Source organism: Scleropages formosus, chromosome 5, assembly GCF_900964775.1.
Source record: "Scleropages formosus chromosome 5, fSclFor1.1, whole genome shotgun sequence".
NCBI lineage: Eukaryota > Metazoa > Chordata > Actinopteri > Osteoglossiformes > Osteoglossidae > Scleropages > Scleropages formosus.
The window spans coordinates 23,420,492-23,446,726 of record NC_041810.1 but is presented as its reverse complement, the minus strand read 5'-3'; the positions used below and the strand labels follow the sequence as shown (position 1 = coordinate 23,446,726).

The 26,235-nt window shown below is 48.9% G+C and overlaps 2 protein-coding genes across 8 annotated transcripts in view; both read right to left on the bottom strand.

Moving 5' to 3' along the window:
* The window catches only part of LOC108942324 (receptor-type tyrosine-protein phosphatase beta-like), a 35,033-nt gene extending 12,913 nt beyond the window's left edge, over window positions 1–22,120 (bottom strand). For 3 of the 7 annotated variants that reach the window (XM_029252111.1, XM_029252112.1, XM_029252113.1), the window contains exons 1-19: window positions 22,011–22,120; window positions 20,833–21,234; window positions 19,097–19,608; window positions 15,999–16,281; window positions 11,649–11,924; window positions 10,684–10,941; window positions 10,196–10,459; window positions 9,629–9,898; window positions 9,095–9,355; window positions 8,339–8,605; window positions 7,571–7,834; window positions 6,685–6,948; window positions 6,264–6,527; window positions 5,859–6,122; window positions 5,493–5,762; window positions 4,941–5,204; window positions 4,476–4,742; window positions 3,931–4,209; window positions 57–335 (exon numbers count right to left, since the gene is read on the bottom strand). In XM_029252111.1, coding sequence (XP_029107944.1) covers window positions 57–335; window positions 3,931–4,209; window positions 4,476–4,742; window positions 4,941–5,204; window positions 5,493–5,762; window positions 5,859–6,122; window positions 6,264–6,527; window positions 6,685–6,948; window positions 7,571–7,834; window positions 8,339–8,605; window positions 9,095–9,355; window positions 9,629–9,898; window positions 10,196–10,459; window positions 10,684–10,941; window positions 11,649–11,924; window positions 15,999–16,281; window positions 19,097–19,608; window positions 20,833–21,234; window positions 22,011–22,062 — 5,260 coding nt within the window. In that variant the 5' untranslated portion in view covers window positions 22,063–22,120. Of the gene's footprint in view, window positions 1–56; window positions 336–3,930; window positions 4,210–4,475; window positions 4,743–4,940; window positions 5,205–5,492; window positions 5,763–5,858; window positions 6,123–6,263; window positions 6,528–6,684; window positions 6,949–7,570; window positions 7,835–8,338; window positions 8,606–9,094; window positions 9,356–9,628; window positions 9,899–10,148; window positions 10,460–10,683; window positions 10,942–11,648; window positions 11,925–14,803; window positions 15,189–15,998; window positions 16,282–16,465; window positions 17,611–19,096; window positions 19,609–20,832; window positions 21,235–22,010 lie in introns of those variants that run through there. The other 4 variants (XM_029252114.1, XM_029252115.1, XM_029252116.1 and 1 more) reach the window with 4 other exon arrangements.
* Window positions 1–26,235, bottom strand: part of ttll1 (tubulin tyrosine ligase-like family, member 1) — a 917,975-nt gene that overhangs the window by 613,304 nt on the left and 278,436 nt on the right. The gene's annotated exons all lie outside the window — the stretch shown is intronic.

The window sequence follows — 26,235 nt, the reverse complement described above, 5'->3', positions numbered from 1 at the left end:
CCCAGCATCCAACAGCTGATGAAGCATCATCACCATCGGTAACACACGTCACTCACGGTCAATCATGGTGACCACGGTGTCCTCGGCTGCCTCGCTCGTGGTGCTGTCCGAGATGACCTTGACAGAGACGGTGTAGCGCTTGTGGGGCTCCAGGTGGGAGATGATGTAGAGGGTGGTGTCCCGAGGAGCACGCTGGGAGTACACCAGAATGCGGGAGTCCCAGTGCAGGCACTCGATGGCGTACGAGTCGTAGTCCGACTCGGGGGCGTTCCAGGAACAGGAGATGGAGGTCGAGCTCTGAGGCCTGCAGTGGATGTGATGAAGGCGCTCTGGTTCTATAGGAGTGAGAGGAAGACAAGGAATGGCGTCAATTGAAACTGGGGGGGGGCAATGAAGAATGGGCATTGAACCCCAGGGGCCTTCATCTACAACTGTGTTTCAACAAGAGAATCAGACCTGACCGGCTGGAGAAGTGTCTCCAGAAGCTCAACTCTGAAATGACGAGTAGCTCACCATCACCTCTCGTCACCCTTCCATGACCCGACGGCAAAATGAAAAATGTAACGATACCATAGTTACAAGCACGGGATGAACTGGGTATTCCACTTCATGGCTAAAAGGTTCTCCTGCGCAAGCAAAACAAAAGTCAACGAGCGAGGACAACCCAAGGGCGGCAACGATGAGGTTCCCCGAGGCTCCAAATCCATCACGAGCCGAGCCGTTCAGCTCCACAGTCCGCTAATTTCAGGACGAGACACTTGCGCGATACACTCTCAGGATTATGTCTGGCACCGAGTCAGCAGGACTATTTTCATGATCAGCTTTCTTTCCACGAGCTGGAGACAGAATTTCATCCAAGCCTCCACGACTGATTTCAAAAAAAAAGAAAAAAAAAAAGAAAAACGTTTCGATGAGTCAGTGCCGCACGGTGGGCCTCAGCAGTCGGGGAAAGGACCGCGATGCGCTACGCTCAGAACCCGTTTCACCCGAGCCACCAGGTGTGAGTAAAACAGGTGCAGGGAGGTTTTCTACCAACCCAAACATGGCTGCAAACGCTGCAGGAATGATTATTACAGAGTCGTCTGCAAGAACAGCCAACAGTACCAACAATATTACTGTGCTGCTCTAATGTATAGTATATATAAGATAGTATATACTGAATATATTCATATACTGTACATAGGAGATTATGTACAGTAGTCCCCCATTATCTGCAGGGGATATGTTCCAAGACCCCTAGTGGATGCCTGAAACTGCGGATAGTATATATGGGGTTTGGTGCTATGTTTTTTCCCTATGCGGAAGGAGAAGAAAAAACGAAAGACCAACGCCCAGGTCCTCATAAGTATTGATTTTTTAAATAAAGTATTTTTTATTACTTGAAGACAAGAACTGCGATACCGCAAGAGTCGATCTGATAACCAAGATGCTACTAAGTGACTAACGGGCAGGTAGCGTATATGGCGTGGATACGCTAGACAAAGGAACGGCACACGTCCCGGGCGGGACGGCGTGAGATTTCATCACGCTACTCAGAACGGCGCGCAAGTTAAAACTTATGAATTGTTTTTTTTTTTTTTTTTTTTTTCCTGGAATTTTCCATTTAACATTTTCGGTAACCGAAACCATGTAAAGCGAACCCGCGGATAAGGGGGGACCACTGTACTACTGAAAAAGTATTTGCATCCTCCTTGATTTCCAAAAATGATTCACACTGACTACCAATGTTTAGCTGAAACCTTTTACTCCAGGTCACTTATAGGGCTATATACATAATGTTTACATTTACATTTATTCGTTGAGCAGGCGCTTTTCTCCAAAGCCACATACATCTCAGAGAAAATACAATTTGTGCATTACTATAGGAGAGATACAGAACAGCACCACCAACAAATAACTCATCTAAACACCACAGTAACACACTTTCACACACTGCGAAAGTCACTTGAAACATATCTTCTGTCTGTGGAAGAAAACCAGAGCCCCTCGAGGAGACCCACGTGGATGTAGGGAAAACGTGAACACTCCACCTCGACGGAGCGGGGATCGAACCCACAGCCGCTCAAACCATCTAGGCACCACGAGACATCAGGGCCACTCGCTGCACCACCATGACCATTTTTTTTTTTTTTTTTTACCAAACTGCCAGCTGGCGTTGGATAAGTTTCCGAAAATGCACGTGTTCACTGAGATTCCCTTTAGCTGACGTTACAGCTGTGAAAATGTTCAATAATAAATGTAATTGTTATATGTAATAATAACAAGAATCACTGTAACCCGAGCGATTTTACCGAGAATGACAGGGAGATCATTTGGAGTCGGAGACAAGCTTGTCCAAGCGGCACGAGTCAGGATTACAGTATTCTGGAGCTCATCTATAGGCTGGAGATGAAGAGGAAGCAGCAGAGCCCCGAACTGCTCGCAAAGCCCCTCAGTCGATACTTGAAGCTGACGAGCGTTCAATTATCAGGCCGCGACAAGCTTGACAGGACAGGCTCAACGAGAGCTGACCCCCCCCCCAAGGTTCCGGAGTTATTTGCTGCCCTCGTACGCAACTGCGCCTTTCTGCCAGCCTTTCATTACGACTCCAAATGAAGAGCCAGCTGTTCCGTCTCCTCACGCTTGAGTCTCGCGCCCCGTCTTGGCCTCCAGCAACATGATGAGGGATGCGACCACAAGTACAGAGCTCCCTTCTCTTTATTTTGGGGTCCTGGTGGCTTAGCAGCGCCCCTCTTTGGGGAGGTTCTGCAAGCTCACATTTGTGCTCTCCAAGATGCTCAACTGCTGTTCACTGACCTCCATCACACTTTCCCACACGCAAACCGCATGGTGCCGATACCCTACCGATAGACCGCTGGTTCTGCTCTGCCCTCCTGTGGCCTCTTTGTGCCATCGCCATGGTAAATAATACCAGACAGCAAAGGATAACTCTGTGGCATTAGTCTTCCTCCTTGAATGGGCCAAAATGTCCACAAAAGGCATCATCATCATCATCATCTGAACCGCTTGTCCCATACGGGGTCGCGGGGAGCCAGAGCCCAACCCAGCAACACAGGGCAGAAGGCTGGAGGGGGAGGGGACGCACCCAGGACGGGATGCCAGTCCGTCGCAAAGCATCCCAAGCGGGACTTAAACCCCAGACCCACTAGAAAGCAGGACCTGGTGCAACCCACTGCACCACCGCGCCCCACACAGGAGTTATGAACAGGAAGTTTTACGCTTCTCCTCTCCCTGCCCTGTCCAGACACAGGGCTCCCAGAAGGCCTCTGGATGTGGGCACCACATGTGGAGAACCACAGTAATGTGTCCTATCAATACACTGTGAGCACTGGGGCTCTGCTGCTTATTCTGTCTCCCCCTCGCTGTCTACAAGAAGATTGGTTCACGTGCACCTTTCTCACCTGTGTGTAAATAAGCCAGCTCAAGGGGGACCAGCAGGGCCTAATAATGGTTAAAGAAGCAATGGAAATGTGGAGTCAAAGCCTTTCAAAGCAGAAAGCGTGCAGATACATACCTGGAGGCGGGTTTAAATAGACACTGTTACAGGTCAGAAGTTTTTTTTTTTTTTTTTATAAACTGGAAATATTTCAGGCTGTACTGCATACGGTTATGCATGAACTGCACGTTTTGCTTGCGCACGCTACACTCGAAGGCAGCTGGCATCTTGATCTGGTGTGGCGATTTTTAAAAATCTTTGCTCTCATTCTGCTATTGCTGCACTGTCTCCAGGCTCAGAAGCATTACCAGCTGCTGAGATGTCAAAGCTATTAACATCTCCACCCAGAGAGGACTACGTTTTGACTTAAATGGTACGTTTAAATCCCGAGGTCTCTGTCCAGATCTAATGCACCCAGCCGACATGAGGTCGTGGAAGCCGACTAGTTCGCAAGCTCCGAGTTTTCACCCGTCGTCTACAATCCCTTCACTCACTTGTCCTGATGCTGTTGAGGATCGGTTGGCTGTAAGTGGCGGGACCTCCCTTGGCCCCCCCTCCGCTGACAGTGCGGACACTGAAGGTATAGAGGCGCCCAGGGTACAGGCCCTTCAGGATGCGGGTGGTGGGGTAGGGATTGAACGTGGACAGGGAGTCCCGTGGAACCCACTGCAGATCAAAGTCGTTATAGTCTGTGTCGACAGGCACCGTCCAGGTGATCTCCAGGGAGGTGTTGGTGACCCCACCAAAGGATACGGACGTGGGCCTTTCTGGTGCTGTGAAATCACCACAAGAGCAAATCATCTCCATTGAACGCGCATGCTGACCTGCAGCCAGTGACTCCGAAACTTCTTAGACCCAAGAAAGAAAAGAGGTTGTCGTGTCAAAATGTTGGCGAAATCAATGACACCGGAGTAAAACACTTGAACGCAAAGCATCAACATCAATGTAAAGCTTGAGGTGGAAAGATGTGTTCTGACTTTGTTAAACGCATAAGAACACATGAATTCTGTGTGCCGTATCAAGGTGGGAGGACGTTTACCGGTTCTCCAGCTGACCGCGGCACTGTTACTCAACTCTCCGCTGCGTGTGAGCATCACTCCGGTGTAGAGACGCCCAGCGACCAGGTCGTTGAAAGCGTGATCTCTCTGCTCGGGCCGCAGCTGTTGGTGGGCTTGTAGGGAACCGTCGGGGTTGCGCAGCGAGAGCAGGTAGCTACTGACCTCCCCAGCGGCCTTCTCCCAGCTGAACCACAAGCTGTTGGTCGCGTTCCGGTTCTGAGCCATGAGGGAAGTTACGGGGGCGGGGACTGACACAGGGAATGTCATTAACTTTCATCATCAGACTTGTTTTAAGAGCGGAGGGGAGCTTTTACGAACAAAAGTAGTAGCAACTACCAAGAGGCAGTAAGTGCATAATATGTGTGTGTGGCAGATTAGACCAAAGACACAGGAAAGATGAACATTAAATTTGTCCGTTATGACCATTCTGACAGCATGGTCCTCACCTGTTCTTGCCCACATGTAGGAGTCATTGGTCTCATGACCGCTGCGGGTCAGGACCACCACCTTGTATCGGGTTCCGGGTTGCAGGCCCTGGAATGAGCAGTCGCGCGTGTCCCCCTCACCATCCTTACGGTCGCGGAGCGTCTCGTCCTGGTTGTAAAGGTAGATGTCGTAGCCGTCAAACTCCCCCAGCGAGGGGGTCCAGCAAAAGGTCAGGCTGGTGGTCGTATTGGCCCTTATGGCGAGCTCCCTGACCGCTGCAGGGCCTGGGGCAAAAACGCAGAGCCACAGGAGGCAGATTCAGGGAAAGTAGCGACGTTTACCTTGTTCAAGTACTCTCACTGTTACCGCCTTCGATGCGACGCATAGCAATCGAGGTAAACATCTACTTCATAGCTGGGGGGACTCGAGGGGAAGAGTCAGGGCATCTGAGCGTATCGATTAATATGGAATTTATCCGCTACTCGGACAGATATTCTGTCCTCCAACTAGGAGGATGCGGTAAGTTTTGGGTACGAACGCAACGTGAAAAAAGTACGCGAAGCGGGTATTACGTGTCCGTCCACTGGCCCTAGCGTCTTCGCTCTGGACCCCTCCGCTGAGAGTCTGTACTCGGACGTGGTGCTTCTTGCCTGGGGTGAGCCCCCCAAAGCGATACTGGTTGGAACCAGCCTTCTGGGAGCCATTAGAGACCAAGGTACCACGGTCATCCAGCAGCTGCAGGCCGTAGCTGTCGGCGACACCTTGAGCGGCCCCCCACGTAGCCAGCAAGCTGTCAGTGGTGTACAGGTTGTCCAGCAGAAGGCCAGTGACCGTCGCCGGCACTGAAGGGACAAAAGATCAATTATGGGACGATCCGCCTGAGAAGAGCACCTGCTGGAACTGTAAAGAGCACTCAGTGCAGGGAGAGGGTTCCTCACCGGTTCTTCCGCCGGCCGTGTCGTTGTTGGTCAAGTCCCCGCTGATGGACTTGACCGTGAACGTGTACTGCTGGCCCGGCGTCAAATTCTGACAGCTTAACTCACTGAGGTGCTTGGGCACAGGCCAGATCCCCAGCAGGTGCCCCCCCTGGGACAAGGACACCGAATAGCTGTCCACATCCCCCTGCCCAGGGGTCCAACTGATCTTCAGTCTAGTGCTCTGGCCGTTGTGACTCGTATGTATGTTCTTCACCTTGCTGGGCACTACAGAGGGAAGAGATTGTGGGGGGGGCACTTTTATAGTGAAACACTGCAAAACACTGTAAACGCACAACAAACAGACACTATAAACACAATGAACGCTATTCAGCAAACTGTGTTGGATCGCAGCATTTGCGTAGCTACCTGTCCTCCCCTCAATGAACTGGACCCTCTGGTTGGGCCCACTGAAGGTGGACACTAAGATCTTGTAGAGGCGCCCAGGGGTAAGCGATCCCAGGTGGTACTGGATCGTGGAGCTACTCAGTGTGATGGGTGGGAAGACCTTCATGTCGCTGTAGAGCAGCTGCACCTCATAGTGGTCCACGTCACCCGGGGCGGCGTCCCAGGTAACCCAAAGGTCCTCCGTGCTCCGATCAGCAACGGCCAGTTTCTGGACAGCTGCAGGGACTGCGGAGAGGAGAGAGCTGGTTCTGCGCCTCTGGATCCACGGCAGCTAGAACGTTGGGCTGGCAAGTCGCTACACGAGAAAGTCAGATGTTCCCGAAGAGCTCTCGAACTTCCTCCTTTTGAAACCTTCATTGAGAAATAAATAGCGTTCACTTACACGTCCTCCCATCCGTGGACACGCTGGACACGTAGATCCCGCTCCAGGTACTGACGACGACGGTGTACAGACGGCCCGGCACCAGGGAGAGGAAGACGCACTCGTTCTGGGACTTGGGCACCGTCTTGTTCTGCAGGAAGACGTTGTTGTGCTTGACGGCCACCCGGTAGAAGTCAAAGTCCCCTGCCGGGTGTCTCCAGTACACTTTCAGGTAGCCGTCCCGGGCCGAATGGATCGCCGTGGGGTTCTGCGCGGTGGCAGGTTCTGCAAAGTCACGAGACGTCATGAAGCACCGAAAGGTCTCCTCTGTTAAGTTATCCGCAAGTGGAGCCATACTGCAGAGGAGGGCAGAGTGATCAGGTAAAAGTATGGCTATTAATAAAATAAAATATTTTTTTTTTAAAAAAAAGCGAAGTTTTCTCTTATTACTCAAGTAAAAGTACAACAGTATCAGGTGTGACAACTACTCAAGCATCAAGTTACTCTGATTCAAACTACACTTTCCACTGATCTTAACCGCTAGCGATGAAAACAAGTTCGATACAGTTTTACCTTGTTTTTTTCTTCTCTCCACAAATTACTGTAAAAAACACAGTTTCTACAGAATTTTACTTAAGTACAGGCGATGGAGTAAATGTAACTCATTACAACTCAGCTCTGCTTAAATGGGATTAAAAAAATTTGACCAGTACATCGTTCCACGAGTGAAAGGTGCTGCCAGTGGAATATCGAATATTATTTGTTATGATAATAAAAGCTACATGTTTCCTTATTCAGGAATTAGGAAATTAGAGCGACGGTAACCATGGAAACCCTTGTTAAATAACTAAGGAAGGGAGGATTTTTCAGCAGCCAGCTGGTCTCCACCCAAGGCGGGGGGACTCACGCGTGCGCTCCTGCACCACGGTATGGTTCTCATAGCCGCCACTGCGGGACGTAATGGAGATGTTGTAAAGACGCCCGGACACCAGGGACTTGAAGACGCACTCGGGGCTGGAGCGCGACACGGCCAGCGTGTGGATGACTTTCTCTCGGTCTCGCAGGGTCACCAGGTAGCTGTCCACTGTGCCCTGTGCCGGTCGCCAGGATACGCTGAGGAAGTCGCTCCGTCCGTTGTTGCTGACCGTCACCTCCCCGACCGCGGCAGGCACTGAGGGCAGAGAATGCAGGAACTTCCTTAAAGCAACGTGACCTCCAGACTCGAGCGCTTGGGAGAGTCTTCCCCCGAGGGCCGACGGTTCGAAAGGGGCAGCTGGTAACGTAGCTGGGTAACGTGGTCAGAGCTTTTGTTTTCGGCCCCAAAGGGTGCGTGTTCAGAACAGCCGCAGTACCATAAATTACTCCAGTAAAATAATGCAGCTGTAAAATGAGTCAACAGCTGCATGAATTAATGTAAAAGATCCATCGGAACCATTTCATCGTGCCACTAGGACTTTGTTTCGACCACACTATTTAGGGGAAACGGACTTTGAGGAGGAAACACCAAGCTGAGCTCTAACTGTCACTATGTAACATTTTCCAAAAAACTCCACATCATCCCTAAAGGTTTTCACCTTGATCTCCATTCCATAGCCACCCTTCGAACTTCGGTTATGGGTTATAGGGTTTGGGCATCCGCCGAAGGCATCGACGTGCGTAACGGCGGCAGGCTTACCCGTGCGGCCCTCTGCCACGGTCTGCCTGGAGGACACACCCCCGCTGACAGTGGTCACCACCGTCCTGTAGAGGGCGCCGGGCACGAGGCCGTGGAACCGATAGCTGGTGGTGTCCGCGGTGACGTTCTCGCTCTTGATGACGACGCTGTCATGCACGAGCAGCACTCTGTACGAGTCGATCTCTCCCTCCGCCCGCTCCCAGCTCACCCGCAGACCGTCCGTGGAGCCCTGGCTGCCGATGCGCAGGTGCGTGACCTCAGCAGGAGCTGCGCAGACACACAAACGCACAAACGCATACGCGTCTTGAACCTCGGTGCAGCAAGTGGTAGGCAACAAACTAGGTTTACTCGAGTCACATGTCTGCAGCTATGTCTCTTTCCCTTAATGTAATGCATAAATTGTACTTTTGCTGAGATGTATGTCGCTTTGGACAAAAGCGTCTGCCAAATGAATAAATGTAAACGTAAATGTTGCTGATGGCACTTGGACGACTGGACAGGAGCAAAGCTGAAGCAGCAGAATTTTAGTTACTACTATTTTAATAATTATAAATTCTTTGTTGCAGGAGTCGTGGTCGGTAATGAAGGTAATTAAGGCCTCGATGCCCCTCCAGGCGCACAACTTCGAAGCACAGAATCTAGGGAGGAGTGTGTGTGTGTGTGTGTGTGTGTCAGCCATGTCTCATGACAGGCGTGACACTCCCTCAGCCCTGTGAGCGTCACCGTGTGTTGAGCGCTTATGTAGATGCTACTCACACGTCCTTCCCGCCACGGTGGCCGAGGTGCCGAGGTCCCCGCTGCGGGCGGTCACCCGGATGACGTAGAGGCGCCCGGGTACGAGCACGTTGAAGGTGCACTCGCGCATATCGCGTGAAAGCCTGCGCTCCGCTATATCGGCGCCTCTGTGTTGCAGCACCACCGTGTAGCCGTCCCACTCCCCCCCAGGGTGGCTCCACAAGGCGCTCAGCGAAGTTTCGTCTGCGTGCCGGATGTGTAGTTGCTGCACCGCTCTGGGTGCTGGAGTAGGGGAGACATGGGGAAGTGGGGGATAAAGAACCCAAATTCAGCCTTTTCTTCTGCCTCCAAAATGAGGTAATGAGGTGAGCTGCTCTTTTGGGAGGACTGAACATAAACCAGGACAGGCGCTGAGGCTTGGAGTCGAACCCGAATCATAGCAACTCACAGCGACTGACAGGGACTGACAGCGTAGCTTACAAGCCAAGGGAGGAATGGAAGTGTTTTGTCTGTGCATCATGCTAAAATATCAGGAGCGACTTAAGTCCTCAGTACCTAATCTTCCTTGGCAGTAGGCAGAATTTCCCAGCAACCCACTGCGCACAGCGACAGCGGCCCGGTAGAGGCGCCCAGGGACGAGACCCAGCGCAGAGAAAGTGTGTTCCGCAGCTTCCTTCCCTAGCGACTTGTTCACCAGCGGCTGGGAGCTGTTGAGGAGAAGGACGCGGTACGAGTCCCAGTCTCCTGCAGGGGGCACCCACGTCATCTTCAGCGCACCCTGCTCACTGAGGCCCGTCATTGCCAGATGGGAAACTTGGCCTGGAACTGAGCGGGAGTGACACACACACACACACACACACACACACACACACACACACACACACACACACACACACACGCACAAATCGGTGAAAGCTCCTCAGGGTCTCAGCTCTCCATCAGTGTTTCATTTCAACATCCTTCAGCCCCGTCGCTCGCGTTCGGGACGAGTTTCGTGACGAGCGGACATCACCAATACGGACCGGCTTCCCTCAAGAGTGTGTGTCAAGTTCTCCGAACGGACGCGAGCGATCACCTGTGGGAAACGCGGATGGCGCCAGGAAACGTCACCGAGTGCCCTACCCGTCCTCCCCGCGCCGCTGCTTTCGGCGAAGAGTTCCCCGCTCCGGCTGCGCACGCGCACGTGGTAAAGCCGGCCCGGCGTCAGGCCCCCGAAGTGCGCTTGGCAGATACCGGGCGGCACGGTTTTCTCGCGAGGCGTCGAGTCCGGGCCAGTCAGGGACACGAGGTACGAGTCCACGTCCCCCGCAGCTCGGCTCCACAGCACCACCAGGCTGTCCTGGCTGTTGTTGTTGGTCAGGATGAGGTGAGACACGCGAGCGGGACCTGCGCAGGGGACAAAGGAACAACAGTTTGGACACCGAAGGGAGAGACTGCAGGGGAGACCGTTTCTAGGTACTACTCACACACCCTTTACACTATTATTATTATTATTATTATTATTATTAAGAAGGAAACTTTAAATTGTTGAGGAGCAAGGGCCAGACTGCTGCTTCAGTGGTAAACGCGGTAATGACGTCAGACTAGAATAAGAGCAACGTGAGCGTTACCTGTCCGAGCTTCTCCGGAGACGGGACTCTGCAGCCCCGCAGACTCCGTTACCACGGTGACGTTGTAGAGGCGTCCGGGTACCAGGTTGCTCAGGAGGTGGGAGGTGACAGTGCCGTCCAGGCTCACGTTCCTGACCACACCGGAACGGTCCTTGAGCAGCAGCCAGAAACGCTCCACCCTCCCGGGACCCGGGTGCCATGAAACAGCCAGGCTGTCAGTTGAGGCCGAGAAGCTGAGGGCTGTGGCAGCAGAGGGGGCTATGCAGCCGGGGTTGGGGGGGGGGCAACAATATGGGGAGGGCGCTGTTAAGAATGCAGTTCGACCAGGAACCTTTGCTTGAGAACGTTCCCCAGGGAGGGGCACATCTACCAATTCTCCCCTCCTGACACTGTCGTGGTTCCAGCTGCTGCTTTAGGACCCAGAGGTTGCAGGTTCGAATCCCACCTACAGCTGAAGCACCCGTGATCAAGGTACTTACGCTTGATCGCTCCAGTGAAATAACCCAGCTGTGTAAATGAGTAAATAACTGTAGGTAGTTTAGCACTGTAAGCGTAGGGTAAAACAACAGAGTTTACAGAGCCTGACGCTGGGATACCATGTTTCTGTGGTGAGAAAGATTAAACCGAAGCGGTTTGTTTTGTAAGGTCTCACACAGAAAACAAGGCCAACAGTACACAGCAATTCTGCGTCATCCCAGGTAAGCGATCGCACGGCACCAGCTACACGGGACCCCCCCCCCCCGGCTGATAAACACTGGTTTGGTACCGCGGAGGTGTTCGGTCGCACCCTGCTTTTCCACTGGCCTTCGACTTGTAGCTCGAAGCAGAGAGGAAACGTCAGCGTGCAGTTAAACGCAGTAAAAACGGTCAATGTCATGCGCTATAACCACTGCCTCACTTTTCCGGAAAAATCCCTCGTTTCATTGCCGTCAATAAACAGTTCCTCATTTCTGCTCACCCCTCACCTGCGGTTGCGGTGGCCAGTACGGCCGGCGACGTCTTGTTTCCGGCTTTGGCCGCCAAGCTGAGGGTGTAGCGGGTGCCGGGCGTGAGGCCGGTGAACTCGTACCGCGTGGCGGCTGCGGCTGAGACGCGGCTCCTCCTCGTGGCCCCCGTCGCCGAGTCGCGCAGAACAAGCTCGTAGGATCCCACCCGCCCGGCAGAGCGCAGCCAGGACACGTGAAGTGCCCCGGTGCCGGCTGGCTCCGACCGCACGCTCAGGTGGCTCGGCTCTGCCGGGTCTGGAGCCAAGAGAGACCGCGGCGAGGACGTGACTGAGGTCCGCCCCCCTCAGGAATCACGTATACAGAAAGCATAAATGTATATTTACACATATATTTATTCATTTAACTGACACACACACACACACACACACACACACATTTTCTGAACCGCTTGTCCCATACAGGGTCGGGGGGGGGGGGGGGGGGGGGGACCGGAGCCTACCCGGCAACACAGGGCACAAGGCTGGAGGGGGAGGGGACACACCCAGGACGGGACGCCAGTCCGTCGCAAGGCACCCCAAGCAGGACTCCAACCCCAGATCCACTGGAGAGCAGGACCCGGTCCAACCCACTGCGCCACCGCGCCCCCTCATTTAACTGACACTTTTCTCCAAAGCGACTCACAATTTTAAGGTAACAATTATGTACCCACTCATATTGTTCAGTAATTTTCCTGGAGCAGCTTATGCTAAGTACCTTGGGTACTTGGGTACTACAGCCAGCCACGGGGACTGAATCTGCAGCCTTTGGGTCCAAAGGCAGCTGCCAGCTGCCACTTGCTTTCATACCTACATTTACACTTATATTTACATTTCTATTTACATTCATTAATCAGATGCTTTTCCCCAAAACAACATACACCTAAAAAAAAAAAAAAAAAGAGTTCACCCCCCCCCCCCAACAGGAGGACAGGATTATACACAGACACTTGATTCTTGACTACAGTCCATTTACCTCATACCACAGTATAAACCAGTATATGTTACATGAGTAGCTGCCTATAGGGTTTTCCATTAACCGATAGTACGTTTATTATAATTATAATAATGATAACAGCATATAATAACCGTACAGTGTGTACGGCACAAGTCACCACATACTATATGACACCCGATTAATGAGGACTGATGCAAATCAATGGCAATACGGACGCAAAACGAGATTGAGTACTGCAAGCACTCTAAGCACTCTAAGTACTCCAGGTAATGTCATGTCACCCCGAAGCAGTTTGACCCGCATCGCCATCTTCAACCACACCCGTGTATTTATTACATACTCTGCTAAGTAGGAAGATGGCAGAGTGAGATAGCATTGTTTGAACTTCGAGGAAAATATTTTGTTTCTGTTACGGCAGCAGACGAGGTCAGAGGAAGCCAGGTGTAAAAGAGGGTAAACTCATTGTTCTTGCACAAAGTGAGGTGAAGGGCACGGGGGGTAACCGTAATCCAACTTTGCCGAGTATATTGCGAGCATGTACTGAGTATACCATGAGTATATACTCAGTATACCGTGATTATACTGCGGGCCTGTACATTTACATGTGTTCATTTAGCAGACGCTTTTCTCCAAAGCGACGTACATCTCATAGAAAATACAATGTGTTCATTGCATTGGCAGAAAGAGAGACTTAGATGCAGACACGTGATTCTTAAGTAGTTTGTTTCTTTCCACTATACGAACCAATGTTCATTACACGAGTAGCTGCTTAAAACTTTATTCAAGTATCCACGATTCAAAATCACCGACCTAGTAATACATATATATATATATATCTGAGATAAATATAAACATTTACGTTACATTACAGGAGTAACTGTGTAAAGGTTTATCCAGACATGATCTTAAAGTTACAGTATATGAACATTTATACTTTACATGAACTTAAGAGATCGTGGGTGAAGTTAGTCTGGAAGAGGTGAGTTTTCAGACCCTTTTTAAATGTGGACAGGGATTCAGCAGTTCTGAGTGAGAGGGGGAGGTCGTTCCACTGTTCCACCAATATACGCAGCCTGTGTGGAGTATTTTGTGCTCGAGTTGAAACGAACAGATCCACAAATAAGGAGTCAGAACAAGGGGTCTCCGCGTGGCGATCCGACATCTGTGGCCACCTGTGGCTCCCAAGCGTACGGAGAAATCCTCCGAAGGGGCGAAAAATCTCTAAGACTGACTAGCAATTAATTTCTATCCAGTTAGGAGACGGCGCCTAAGAAAAATGTAACTATAGAGTTTATTTTCCTATGAACAGTTTAGGTGAAGGCATTACATATCACAGCACTGAGTCATTTGAACCGCAGACTAAAGAGCAAAGGATTTCCACGACCATGACCATGACCATGCTGCAGCCATCAGCGGTCATGGCTTTAAAATTAATTTTAAACAAGGGCACCAAGAGGACCGACTTCCAGGTTTGCTCCGGAAGAACGACGGTACAGTTTGCAAGTGACCAAGTTATCTAATCTATCTGTCCGGCGAAACAAAACACGGCGTCCTGCTGCATCCGTTCGAAAGGGAGGAACAATGCAAACGGGAAGCGGGAAGTAGGGTTAGAAAAAAAAAAGGCACTTAAGATTAGGCGTATCACATTGTTGCCCACCTCTGCCCTGGGCTTCAGCCAGCAAGCACCCCCCCCCCCCGTTACAACATAGACTCTGAGCCACAGCCCCTCTCCTCGTGTGGATGAAAAATTGGCATTCATATTAATTTACTCTCATTGTTATTGTGCTTTCTGGAGATTAACACAATATTTTTTTTTTTTTTTTTTTTACAGATGGATGCTAAACAAAGCAATTAGGGACGACCTCATCTCAGGCCCTTACTTAGGATTCTATAGCGACCTGCTTCACACGCTATGTCCGTGCAGATGGTGGCAAAGTTATAAGACTGTTGTACTCAGGGTCACTTACTCAAGTAACACCTTTGTGTTTCAGTGTTCTGCGGGGGTGTATATTCCAGAAAATTCTGTATTCGGCAGCTACTTGTACACTGCATTCAGTGTGAACAGTAGCTACAAATTAGGGGAGCGTCTATGCAGAAACATCTGCTGTGCGGCACACGTCCCAAAGCCTTCCACTTAGTACAACACTACGCTTAAAAAAACGCTTTCCAAAGTTATTTACAGTTTTGATTTCTTTTCCGAGTACAGCTGGTCCAATCAAAATCAACCAAACTAAGGCTGCGTTCGTCCTCAGCATCCCTGCGCAATGCAGACAAAACATTACACACAGATAATATTGAGCCACTTGGCTGTCCACTCATGTTGTGGTTTCCAGTCTGTTGTCATGACAACAACGCAGCTTATCAGAATAGCCACCTGCAGCATCCACACCCTCGGTTAGGATGTCCAGATGTCCCGGCGCACGGAAGAGCAGCTTTAACACAACAAATGCATAGCAGAGTGACTCCAGCTTGATTTCTCTCCTTGCATCTTATTTTGCAGTGGAATAACTAACTGCTGCACTGGCTTCCCATAGCTGCCCAGATCAAAATTTAAGACCCTGGTTGTTGCCTAGAAATGCATCAACAGAACTGCTCCCAGCTATTTACAAGACCTGATCATTCGCTACACCCCAAACAGACCGCTACACTGTTTCACATCTGCCCGCTTGCTGGATCCACGCACGAAAGGTGAAGCACGAAGGTTCTCGGTTCTGGCTCCGTTGTGGTGGAACGACCTCCTCCTCTTACTCAAAACTGCTGAATATTGCATAAATGGGTAAATCAGCGTAAACACACACACACACACACACATTTTCTGAAACCACTTGTCCCAGGCAGGGTTGTGGCAACCCGGAGCCTAACCCGGCAACACGGGGCGCAAGGCCGGAGGGGGAGGGGACACACCCAGGACGGGACGCCAGTCTGTCGCAGGGCACCCCAAGCGGGACTCGATCCCCAGACACACCAGAGAGCGGGCACAGGCTAAGCCCGCTGCGCCACCGCACCCCCTCAGTGTAAACGTGTAAGTCTTATCATTGCTGAACAATGAAGGTGTATTTGCCATCTGTTGCATTGTAAAACATTCTCCACACTGCAAGAACCAATGGGCCAAATGTAATGTGGGTTTGTGCTGCCCTAAGCTTTTTAACTTGTACCCACACTTCTGATAAACTGTGTCCAACGTACCAGCTTCAGGATGCTAAGCGTGCGTCAAACAGCGGTATCTCCTATAGCGGTATCTGGTATAGCGGTGTCTCTTATAGCGGTATCTTCTACAGCGGTGTCTCGTAAAGCGGGGACCCAGACTTGTTGAGAGGACGAGCCACTTGATCATGATGTTTCCTCACATTTCTTCTCCCCACGTGAGTAACGTACCTGTGAGCACTGATACGCGGACCCGCTGCCCATCGCTCTCCGACACAATGGCGAAGCTGTAAAAGGTTCCGGGCTCCAGGTTCTCGATGCGACACCCGTGCTCTCCGGCGCCGCCAGGCTCCTCGGAAAGGCAGTCCGCCTCCTGGGCGCCGCCCTCCCGCTCCAGGACCACGGAGAAGCGGCAGCCCCGCGCGGCAGAGCTCCAGTGCAGCAGCGCCGAGGAGCTGCTCGCCTTCGCCTCCGTCACCTGGGCCCGACAGGTCGCACCTTCGGCGGAGTCCAACTGCAACACGGGGGTGGGATGGGGGGGGGGGAGCGTCACTTGTAGCGAGTGCAGCGAGGAGTTGTCTCTTGTCACGAGTGGGCAGCCTAGCTTCGTGTTCTAAGTTCTCGTAAGGAAAAAGAGCGCGCGACCGCTCGCGGCGTGGGCCGTGTGTCCGAGGCCACGTCACGTGCCGGAGACTCACCTTTACTAGGAAGCTGGAGGCCGCGCACAGTGCGAAACAGAGCGCGTGACATGACGTGCGCATCGCGAGGGCTGCGTTAAATCATCCTCCCGGCGGCGAAGAGCCGAGACCCAGTTCGCGCCAAGTGGACACGCGTGGACGCGGAAGCGGCGGCGGGACCGTTGCGTTGGCGTCCAGAGCGGAGGAACGAAGGAAGCGAAGGAAGCGAAGGAAGGAGGAAAGAAGGAGGAAAGAAGGATTCCGTTTTTTTTTTCTCTCTCCACTTTTTCGTTTCCAAGTGCGGTCGGGCGATCGAACTGTCCGTGTGGACACGGGTTCGAGGGTCGCCCCGCTGTCCCAGCTGAACTGCTCAGCACGACGACCGGCACCAGCACAGCAGCAACTCCTCTGGGTTATACTTATATTACAATAAATATGCTGTTATTACTCACTCACTGTACTGTTCATTATTATTATTATTATTATTATTACTAATAATTGGAACACTTCTCTTTCCCTCCGCGGCGGGTCTCCTGCTTTCTTCCTTCCCTGAGTCTGACTTGGGGTTCCGATACCGCTCGGAGCGCTCGGGTCCCATCATGTCCCTCTTCCCAAAAGCTCTTTATCTAAGGGGCGGAGCTTCAAACTTTCACTCGCCGACGCGACGGGACGTGAGAACCTGCGGCAAAAAGCACTGCCTGTGAGTTCGAACCCCGGCCCGCCTTTCCTTCCTGAGCGCGCGCTCCCTGGGGAGCCGGGTCCTGCTGGAAAGCGACGGCGCTGCTGGAGTGGAGAAACCCAGCCCCGGGGCGCCCCAAATTCTGGAGACCCAAAGTGAGTCCCGGCGTTACTAGAAGAACCAAGATCTGGAGTGGAGACGCGAGTCCTGGTTACTGGAGAGCGAAAGTTCTGGAGAGCGTCTTCCCAGGGACGCTGCGGTCTCAGACTGAGCCTCAGGACAGGTGTCGCCCACGGATTGGATCCACACTCAACTCAAGTAAAGCAAACGGAACCAAACCAAGCGAAAGGAGCTAAACGGAAAGTCAAGTCCCCGAATTCCCTGGCTGTGTCTCGGAGCGGATAATATAAACACGTAATAGAAGATGGGAAGTACAAAAAACTCTCTAACGCGACTAAAGACTTCATACATAACATCATTCGACATATTTCTCACCATGGTTTTTTGCAAAAAGTTCTTTTTTTATGTATATAGTAATAATAATAATTATTAGTATATATATAAAGATTATATAATATTGTAATATATATAATGTAATATAAAATATTGTATATAAATATATAAAAAATTATCATATATATAGAAAAAGATTATTTTATTATTACTAGCAATAACTTTGGTGGCAATTTATTCTCACGCTGCTTTGTACTTTGTAACATGAAGTTAAAGCTGATAACCCCGCAGCGAAATTAGTCATGCATATCATATTAAATACAGTTTGGAGTAAAGGATTTGCTGAATTATACGAAACACCAGGGGTGAAACTGTTAAAAGCTGACTAAACTCATTAAATAAATACATTTTTAAAGTATTCCTATTATGAATAGCGGTTGCATGTTGTAAATGTTTCCAGCAAATATATGGAACCCTGAAAATCATAAGGCAGGCAAAAAGTCCTTGTTTTGGAGGAAATATTAAGTATGTCTTAAGCAGAATAAAAGACATGTATTTCAGGAGATTAGGGTTAGCATACTTTACCAAAAACAGCATCTATAGCGGGACAATGCTGGATGTATTTATGTAAAATACTGTATTTTCTTGAACAGCAATAAAAAAGGCACCATTTGTGGCTCGTGAGCAGAAACTTTGGTAGAGGAGGCTGGTTGAGATTAAAAGGGAGACAGTTTGTCCACCTCCTGTATAATGTTTCACTACTCCTGTAACACCCCTCAGCCAGCTGCCATGGCTATACAGACCCCCCACGGCCACTCCTGCCAGCGTGGGCAAGTCTACTTTGCCGTTGTCAGAAAGGAAGGAACCTCCCACGGCATTTGCAGACGCGCCGATAGAAATTATGACCACGGCCAAGACAATGGTAAAGTTGCTCAAAATACCACACTGCCACGCCACACCACACTGCACAAAAAAGACACAGTGGGGCACAATGATGAAATGAATGACTGTTGGGTTGTGTTGGGGACCGTCCTCGCTGACTATACAGCCAGTCCCCGAGTTACGAACGTCCAACTTACGTACAACCCGTAGTTAGGAACTAACCCCAGTAAAGCCTATTATATTAAAAATTTGAGTTACATACAATGATTTGTAATAACCAACAGGAGCTAGTTGAGACTGCCTGTAGTCTAAAATGCTGCATGACATATTTATCAGATGGTTTTCTCCAAAGCAACTTACAACGTGAAGGTCACAATTATTACAGTTACAAGCTTGCAATTGTTTATCCATTTATACAACTGGGTAATTTTACTGGAGCAAGTTAGAGTCAGTACCTTGCTCAGGGTCAGCTGGAGAGCAAACCTGCACCTCTTGGATTCAAAGGCAGCAGCTCTAACCCCTACGCTACCATCTGTCCCGAGAAGCATTCGGAAGCATTCAGGCACTTCAGAAGCATTTCTTAGAAGTTTCCAGACAAAGGATGACAGTTAGTGGGTCTCAAGTGGTGTCCAACTCACCTTCTGTGTTATGGCCAGTGTAGACGGAGCTTCTTGAGTAGCTGTATGAGGGCTGGTGTTGGAGGTGGAAACTGCACTTGTAGTAGCAGGAGTTGTAAGCATGGTAGGACCTCTAGAAGTAGTTGTAGCAGAAGCTGGAACAGTCTTCCAAGGTTTTTCTTTTCTGCCTTTGGCCAGGAGGAGGGATCTGGTACTCATGGTGGTCATGGTGAGAGCTGGTTTTTCAGAGACAACGTCGTTGTGTTGCATTGTACGAATCGCAGCTGCAGTGGCAGTAGTGGGGACGAGAACGCCTGTGCTAGTTCTCTTGGTCCGGCTCCGTTCATTGTCTTCGAGATGGATCATCGCTCTCCTTGCATCTTTGCTGATGTTTCTCGTTGTGCCAATGGCTACTCTAGTCTTAGTGATCTTTGGGTAGGCAGTCGCATTTGTCGTCGTCGCAATGACAAGGGACAGCATGGACCCGGTGATGTTGGATGGATGGACTGTTGTGGGAAGGAATGAAGAGTGACCTGGACAAAAACAGCACAACACTGGTTCATAAGCATTTTAACGTGGCAGAACACATTGAGAAGAAACACCGTCAGCACTGCTACTGTGAGAGATTTTAGACATCCAGTCACGGTGTGCGAGTGCCTTTTGTAGAAACACTGAAACTTCTTGTCAATCGAAGCTAAAACTCTGCAGTCTCTGCTTTGACACACAAGTGGCAGCTGATGGCATAAACTTGATGAGCCTAACTTTTCTGAAATTACCTTCTTAATTGCTATGGCAGCAGCGAAGGAGAACTACCTCCTACACGGTTTCTGCATGTTCACTTGTTTTTGATTTTTTACATAACAGCAAACACTGTTGTGTGTTCTTTGTCGCGTGAGACTTAATTATGTCGCGGTGCATGAAACCGCACAACTGGAAGATGTACAGCGCTGCTTGAAAATCTGTGACGCCCTTGTGTCCCTTAGTTTTACCACAAAATGATTATTTAATGCAAACCAGCATTTCTCATGTGACATAATAGGTGTGTAATTACCAGTTCTGCCCATATATTTATTTAACAGACACTTTTCACCAAAAGCACCTTCCAATGAACTCTCTAATGTTATCAGCCCACATACCTTATTCACCGTGGTGACTTACACTGCTAGATACACTACTTACAGTGGAACATGCATCCGTGGAACACACTCTCTCTGTCACTCACACACTATGGGGAACCTGAACAGCATGTCTTTGGACTGTGGGAGGAAACCAGAGCACCCCAAGGAAACCCACACAGACAGAACATCCACTCTCCACACCAACTAAGCAGGGATCGAACCCACATTCTCTCACATCACCCAGGCGCTGTGAGCCAGCAGCGCTACTCGCTGTGCCACCATGCCACCCGAAATGTGAAGTAACCTATATAATGTTGCTTTAGAGGAAATCATGTGTAGTAGAAACACACAAGTAGTACAGGTGTAAAAATAAGTAGAGCCCAAGTGTCATTGGCTACAGGGAGCAGGCAGAATCAGGGGTGTAAATCATAGTCATTCATTAACATGTAATGTGTATTAAGATTTAGAATTTACAAGTTTGTTCTAATCCATACAAGAATAATGAGCCTCCCTCAGGGTGCACACACTTTGAAGCAGCACTGTAATTTGTACTTTCACACCCCCTGTGTGCAGACATGATTTCCCACAGACTGAGGTCATGAGAGGTAAAGGTGCCTTTAGCGCTGAACTGAAACCCACCTTGATCATGGGGGCACAGGGGGGTCTTCACCCTCCTCCCTCCGGAGTCCTCGTCGTACCTGGACCACGCGGAAAACCTCATTTCCCCGAGCACGACCCGCAGGCCCTGTTTGCTCAGGTACAGGGGCCGCTCCGCCAACCCGAACGTGCCCGCTCCGTCGTAGCACCTCCACGCGGGCGCGGCCCCGCAGCGCACGGTGCGCGCGAAGCGCGTGTGCCGCGGAATGGCGCTGCTCGCGTTCGCCCACAGGCAGCGGCGCGACTGCACGTGCTCGAGCTTCGCGCCGCGCGCCCACGTCCAGCGCTGCTGGGGGCTGCTCGTGTTGCACGTGCCCACCACAACCTTGGAGTCGGTCGCCGACAGACAGAAGCCGCTCCGCACGTGAGCAACGAGGAATCCCTCTGCACGTGACATACGAATCGGGCAGTTATGTCAGCAAAAAAGGCACACATTCAGATTCCCAGGTTCGGCCCAGGAGAGAACCGTAGGACAAGTAGGGTATCAACAAACGGGGTACTCTGGGGTAGCCTGCCCCCGGATCACGTGCGCACCTCGCTAATGCTTTGCAGGGAGCGCAAACTGCTGATATAGTAAATAAAAGTGCAGAGAGGGAGATCATGCCTGTAGAACACATCCAGAAGTGTCTCGTGGAAGTGGAGCAGCGGAAGAAGAGACAAAGATCCATTAGAGTTGTATGTCCGGAGGGGCCGTGACACCGTTTACCATAGTCAAGCAAGTGTGTGTGTGTGTGTGTGTGTCCCTGTGAAGGCTCAGTAAACAGACCTTTATTTGAACATGAGCGAACCAGTAGCGTAAGGGAGGGGTTGCCCCCCCCCCCCACCTAAGGAAATCTGCCCCCCCCAAGTATTTGTGTGTATTTTCCTCTCCAACAATCTGAGAAGTTGCTACACCTCTGAAATAAATCAAACTCACATAAACACAGAACAGGAGAACCATCAAAATAAGAGCTGCGTTTTGCCAAGAGGACTTAATGAAATATTTCATAATCATAGCCATAATCTCTATTTGAGCACAGCTAATTGTTTGTGTTCCTTTATAATTAGCACCAAGATACACATGAGCTACTTGTAGATCCACTTGCACCCCTTCGACTGAAGGTTTCCAAACTTCACAGGTCTGAAAACATTTCGGACCAACAGATAGAAGGATCACGTACCTGTAGCAGCAAGAAGAAGAACAAGTAAGATCACCCTCAGTAAGGTGTCCATGTTAGCAGGAGCGGCTTCATGTGTCCACAAGGTTGAGATGAGTGAGGTTGAGAGGAAATGCGCCTGGAGGGTAGGAAAATGTCTGTGGCCACAGTTTCCTTCTCCTCTATTGTTTTTTTTTTTTGTTTCATAGTCAAGAGCCATTTAGTTGAACTCATCAACATGGAAGCGATCACTCGGAAATGGCGAAGTTCACCCCAGATGTTGAGATGATCAGACAGCTGTGGTTTAAGAAGCTGTGGAGCCCTGTGTCCTCTGCAGCATGGAGCACACAGGCAGTGATCCAGAGCATGGTAATTTTGTCGAATAAAGTGTTTTCCACATCATCCAGAGAACACATAATTGAGAACATGCTAAGTACCAATATTTTTGGTTCATATATATTGTATTTTATTGCATTTAGCAAGTATTTAGGAAGAAATGAACTTTCAGAGAGCCTCTTAAAATTAATGTAGGATTGTGTTGGCCACCAGATCGTGAGGACATCAGCTTGTCAGCAAAACATTTAGTGTTACTCTAGCAAAAATCAAGAGTATACTGTTTTTGGCAGTCATTTGTGAAAAACAGAAGTAACATTTCTCAATTTAATCAAAAATACATTCTTATTTGGAGAACTGAAACAACAGAAGTTACAATAGACAAGGTAATTGTGTGCAAGTATGCACACGGTCTTACTTTTGGAAATATTTACATGGATTTACAGCAGTTTTATAAGGCAGTTAGACTACTATCAATTTCAAACAGTACAAACTGTAACAACTGTCCAGCCGGGTATATAATCTTCTACTTAAGAAAAAAAGATTTAATTGAAAGGGGGGTGCAGTGGGTTGGACCAGGTCCTGCTCTCCAGTAGCTCTGGGGTTCGAGTCCCGCTTGGGGTGCCTTGTGACAGACTGGTGTCCTGTCCTGGGTGTATCCCCTCCCCCTCCAGCCTTACGCCCTCTGTTGCTGGGTAGGCTCCGGTTCCCCGCAACCCTGTATGGGACAAGCGGTTCAGAAAATGTGTGTGTGTGTGTGTAATTTAATTGAACTGATTTTTCCACCTGTACGCAATTAATATCACTGTGACCAGCTTCATAACATATAAGAACAATCTTTTTTGAAATAAAGTTGAATAATGAAACAGTAGAAAGGTATATCAACTTTAAGCTACAGTTGTAACAGCAAGTTTTGTATGTGGTGAAAATGTATTATCCACATAGTTCCTAATAGCACTTTTACATTTTCTCATGTTCCTTAGAAATGCAGAGATTTATGTAAAACATTTATAGAGAGACTTCTCATTTTTAATGGCAAAAAATTGTTATACATACAACTAACAGCAAAAGATGTTTTTGTCTAAAGAACTGAGCTTTGTGTTCAACATGTTAATGTTCCATTTTTTGTAAGCTCCAGGTCCTCCAGGTCCAGCCCCCTGCACGATAGACCATACGTACAGAGCAAGGTACCTACCCTAAATTGCTCCAGTAAAAATCACCCAGCTGTATAAATAATTGTAACCTTAACACTGTGAGTCGCTTTGGAGAAAAGCGTCAGCTAAATGAATAAATGTAAATGTAAATGTACATTAGGAGTAATACCCAGATATTCATAAGCCCTATACCTCGTATGCAAATAGTTTTTGCAATAAGACAATTAAGAGCACAAAGACCAGAGTTGAGAATCACTGCTGTACCAACACTAATAACCATAGTAACAGCAACAATTCCAAAACACACCCACAACAGCCTTACTCTTTACTCACATATAGTGTTTATATAAAAATATATTTTTTCTCTATTTTCACACCCATTAAAAAAGTTCCAGGCTGCTCACTTTTACTCTCAGCGATATGAAGAAAAAAATTAAATTCATGAGTATTCAATAATATTAACAAAGTCATGTCTGAAACAATACAGTGGTTGAACACATTCATTGAGAGGAAGAAGAAGAGGAAGTAGATGCGGACCAAGGGACCTTTCCTGTTGTACCATGTTTAGACTAAGCAGCACTTAAATGCACTGTTGCTGTTCTGGACTGTCACATCACAATGATTCCAGAGAAATGAATTCCATCCTTTTTTAACACAATAATAAATTAAGGTTAAGTTTTCTATACTGCTCAGCACCAATGGAAAATGCTGTGATACACTTTTGGCAGAATATTCACTTTTCAGTGAAATAAACATTTAAGGCAGTAGTAAAAACTGAACAATTGACATATAAAGCTATAAAAGGCCCAAGTAGAAGAAATGTTAAGACATATGGTTCATTGAGTAGGATGAAAGATACATGTCTCAACATTTACTTTTATTTACTGGAAAAAAAAGTCTTAACTGAAGTTATAAAAAAGTCATAATGTAAAGAAGGAAAGACACATCTAGACCGAGATCTGTTACTGCAGGTACAACAATGGGTGCTGACAGAGTGTGGCTCACTGAAATACAAAGGCAAGATGCTCACATGCTACATTACTTTCAGTAAGAGTCATTGTCTCACCACCTCTTTGGTGACAGAACCCCTGTGAGTAAAGAAGTCATCCAAGACATATTGGGTCTATCTTGGCAGTGATTGAAATCACCACCCAACATGTCTTCCCAGGCTCTTGTGAGTTACTTCTGTCCAATTCATCTCATACCCAGGTGAACTCAAACTTTTGACTTACAGCATATAACACGTTACATTTAATTTCAGAACACTGGAATGCATACATTCCAGTCATTCAGTCATTTATTCATTTATTTATTATTACACTTCAAAAGGAATTAAAATGAGTCCTTAAGCTGACTTTGCTTCATGAGGCTCTGTGTGGAGCTCTTCTCCAGAGATCTAAGTATTTTGTATTTGAGCCCTTAACACCTTGATGCCACAGGCAAGCCCTGCTCTACAGGGAAGATGATCTGGCTCACACTGGCCCCCTCCACCCTTCCTGAACATGCAGAGCAGAGAGCCACATGGGGATCTTGCTCACAGCAGGTCATCTCTACTGTCTACACATTCCACCCCACATCCTCTACCGTGAGCTGGGGGACCACGATGGCACAGCCCTCCCCTCTCATTCTGACTGTTTCAGAACCCTGCTGAGCCTTGGCATACTCCCAAAAATCTATCACAGCAAGTATTATGGCAAATGGGAGGGTACAATAGAGTAAACAAAGGACCGGACTTGACTTGCAGTTACACATACTGTATGTGAAGCAGGAACTGGACAGTCGTAGGTAGAGAATAATGAAGGATGATAACTGAGAATCTTGAAGCCATGACAGCAGAGGGCTTACTTTCTGACAGTAAGTTTTAGAACTGATCCAGCATAGGTCAAGTTCTACAATGCCATCACTCAGTTCATGCTCATTTCCTCCATGTTTGTCTGGTTTGGGGGAGTCACCACACAGCCCAAGGCCAGACTACAAGCTATTACTGGGTGAACACAGAGGATCATTGGCTGTAACCTGCTCCAACACCCTGAAGAACCCACACCACACATGAATAGATATTAAGATTGTACTTCTGGCTCGCAGCTCCTAAACTAAGAGAACTAAATGGGGTCTTTGCTCTGATAACACAGTGTACTGTTGGTCCCAAACTTACAAATTTTTTGCTGATAAAAACTTTTCAAAGAAGTTTTTCAGCATTTATTTCTCCAGAAAAAGGTAGCTGGCTTATTAATTTAGATCACACAGCGAAACTTCACCCCTTGTGCCATAAGTAGTTTTTAAAGAGTGCAGAAGGTGTAAAATAAGCAAGGAGAAGGTGAACACACTGTAGATGATGCTGTACCAGACTGGAGCCCATCAGTGAAGTGTTGCCTCTCTCATCCTGCACTTCCATGTCTATTTTTTAAAATTTCTTATAATAATGATTTTATTTCTTATTATTGTGCTTCCACCTGTGGGGGGCGCGGTGGCGCAGTGGGTTAGACCGGGTCCTGCTCTCCAGTGGGTCTGGGGTTTGAGTCCTCTGTGGAGTAAAAGAAGGGATGGAGGAGCTGCAGCTCAGCACCAGCTGTCTGGTCTAGCTCTAGATGGGGCTCTTTATTTACAACATGTTGTAAATAGTTCTGCTATGGGACTTGTGGGAGAGTGTTGATTTTGGTATGGACCCAACTGACCCAGTGCCTGGGCGGATCTGCGCAACCCTCTCCGTTACAGAACCACTATCCCAGACCTCTCCTTTGGGAGCTATTTTTAGCCTTTTG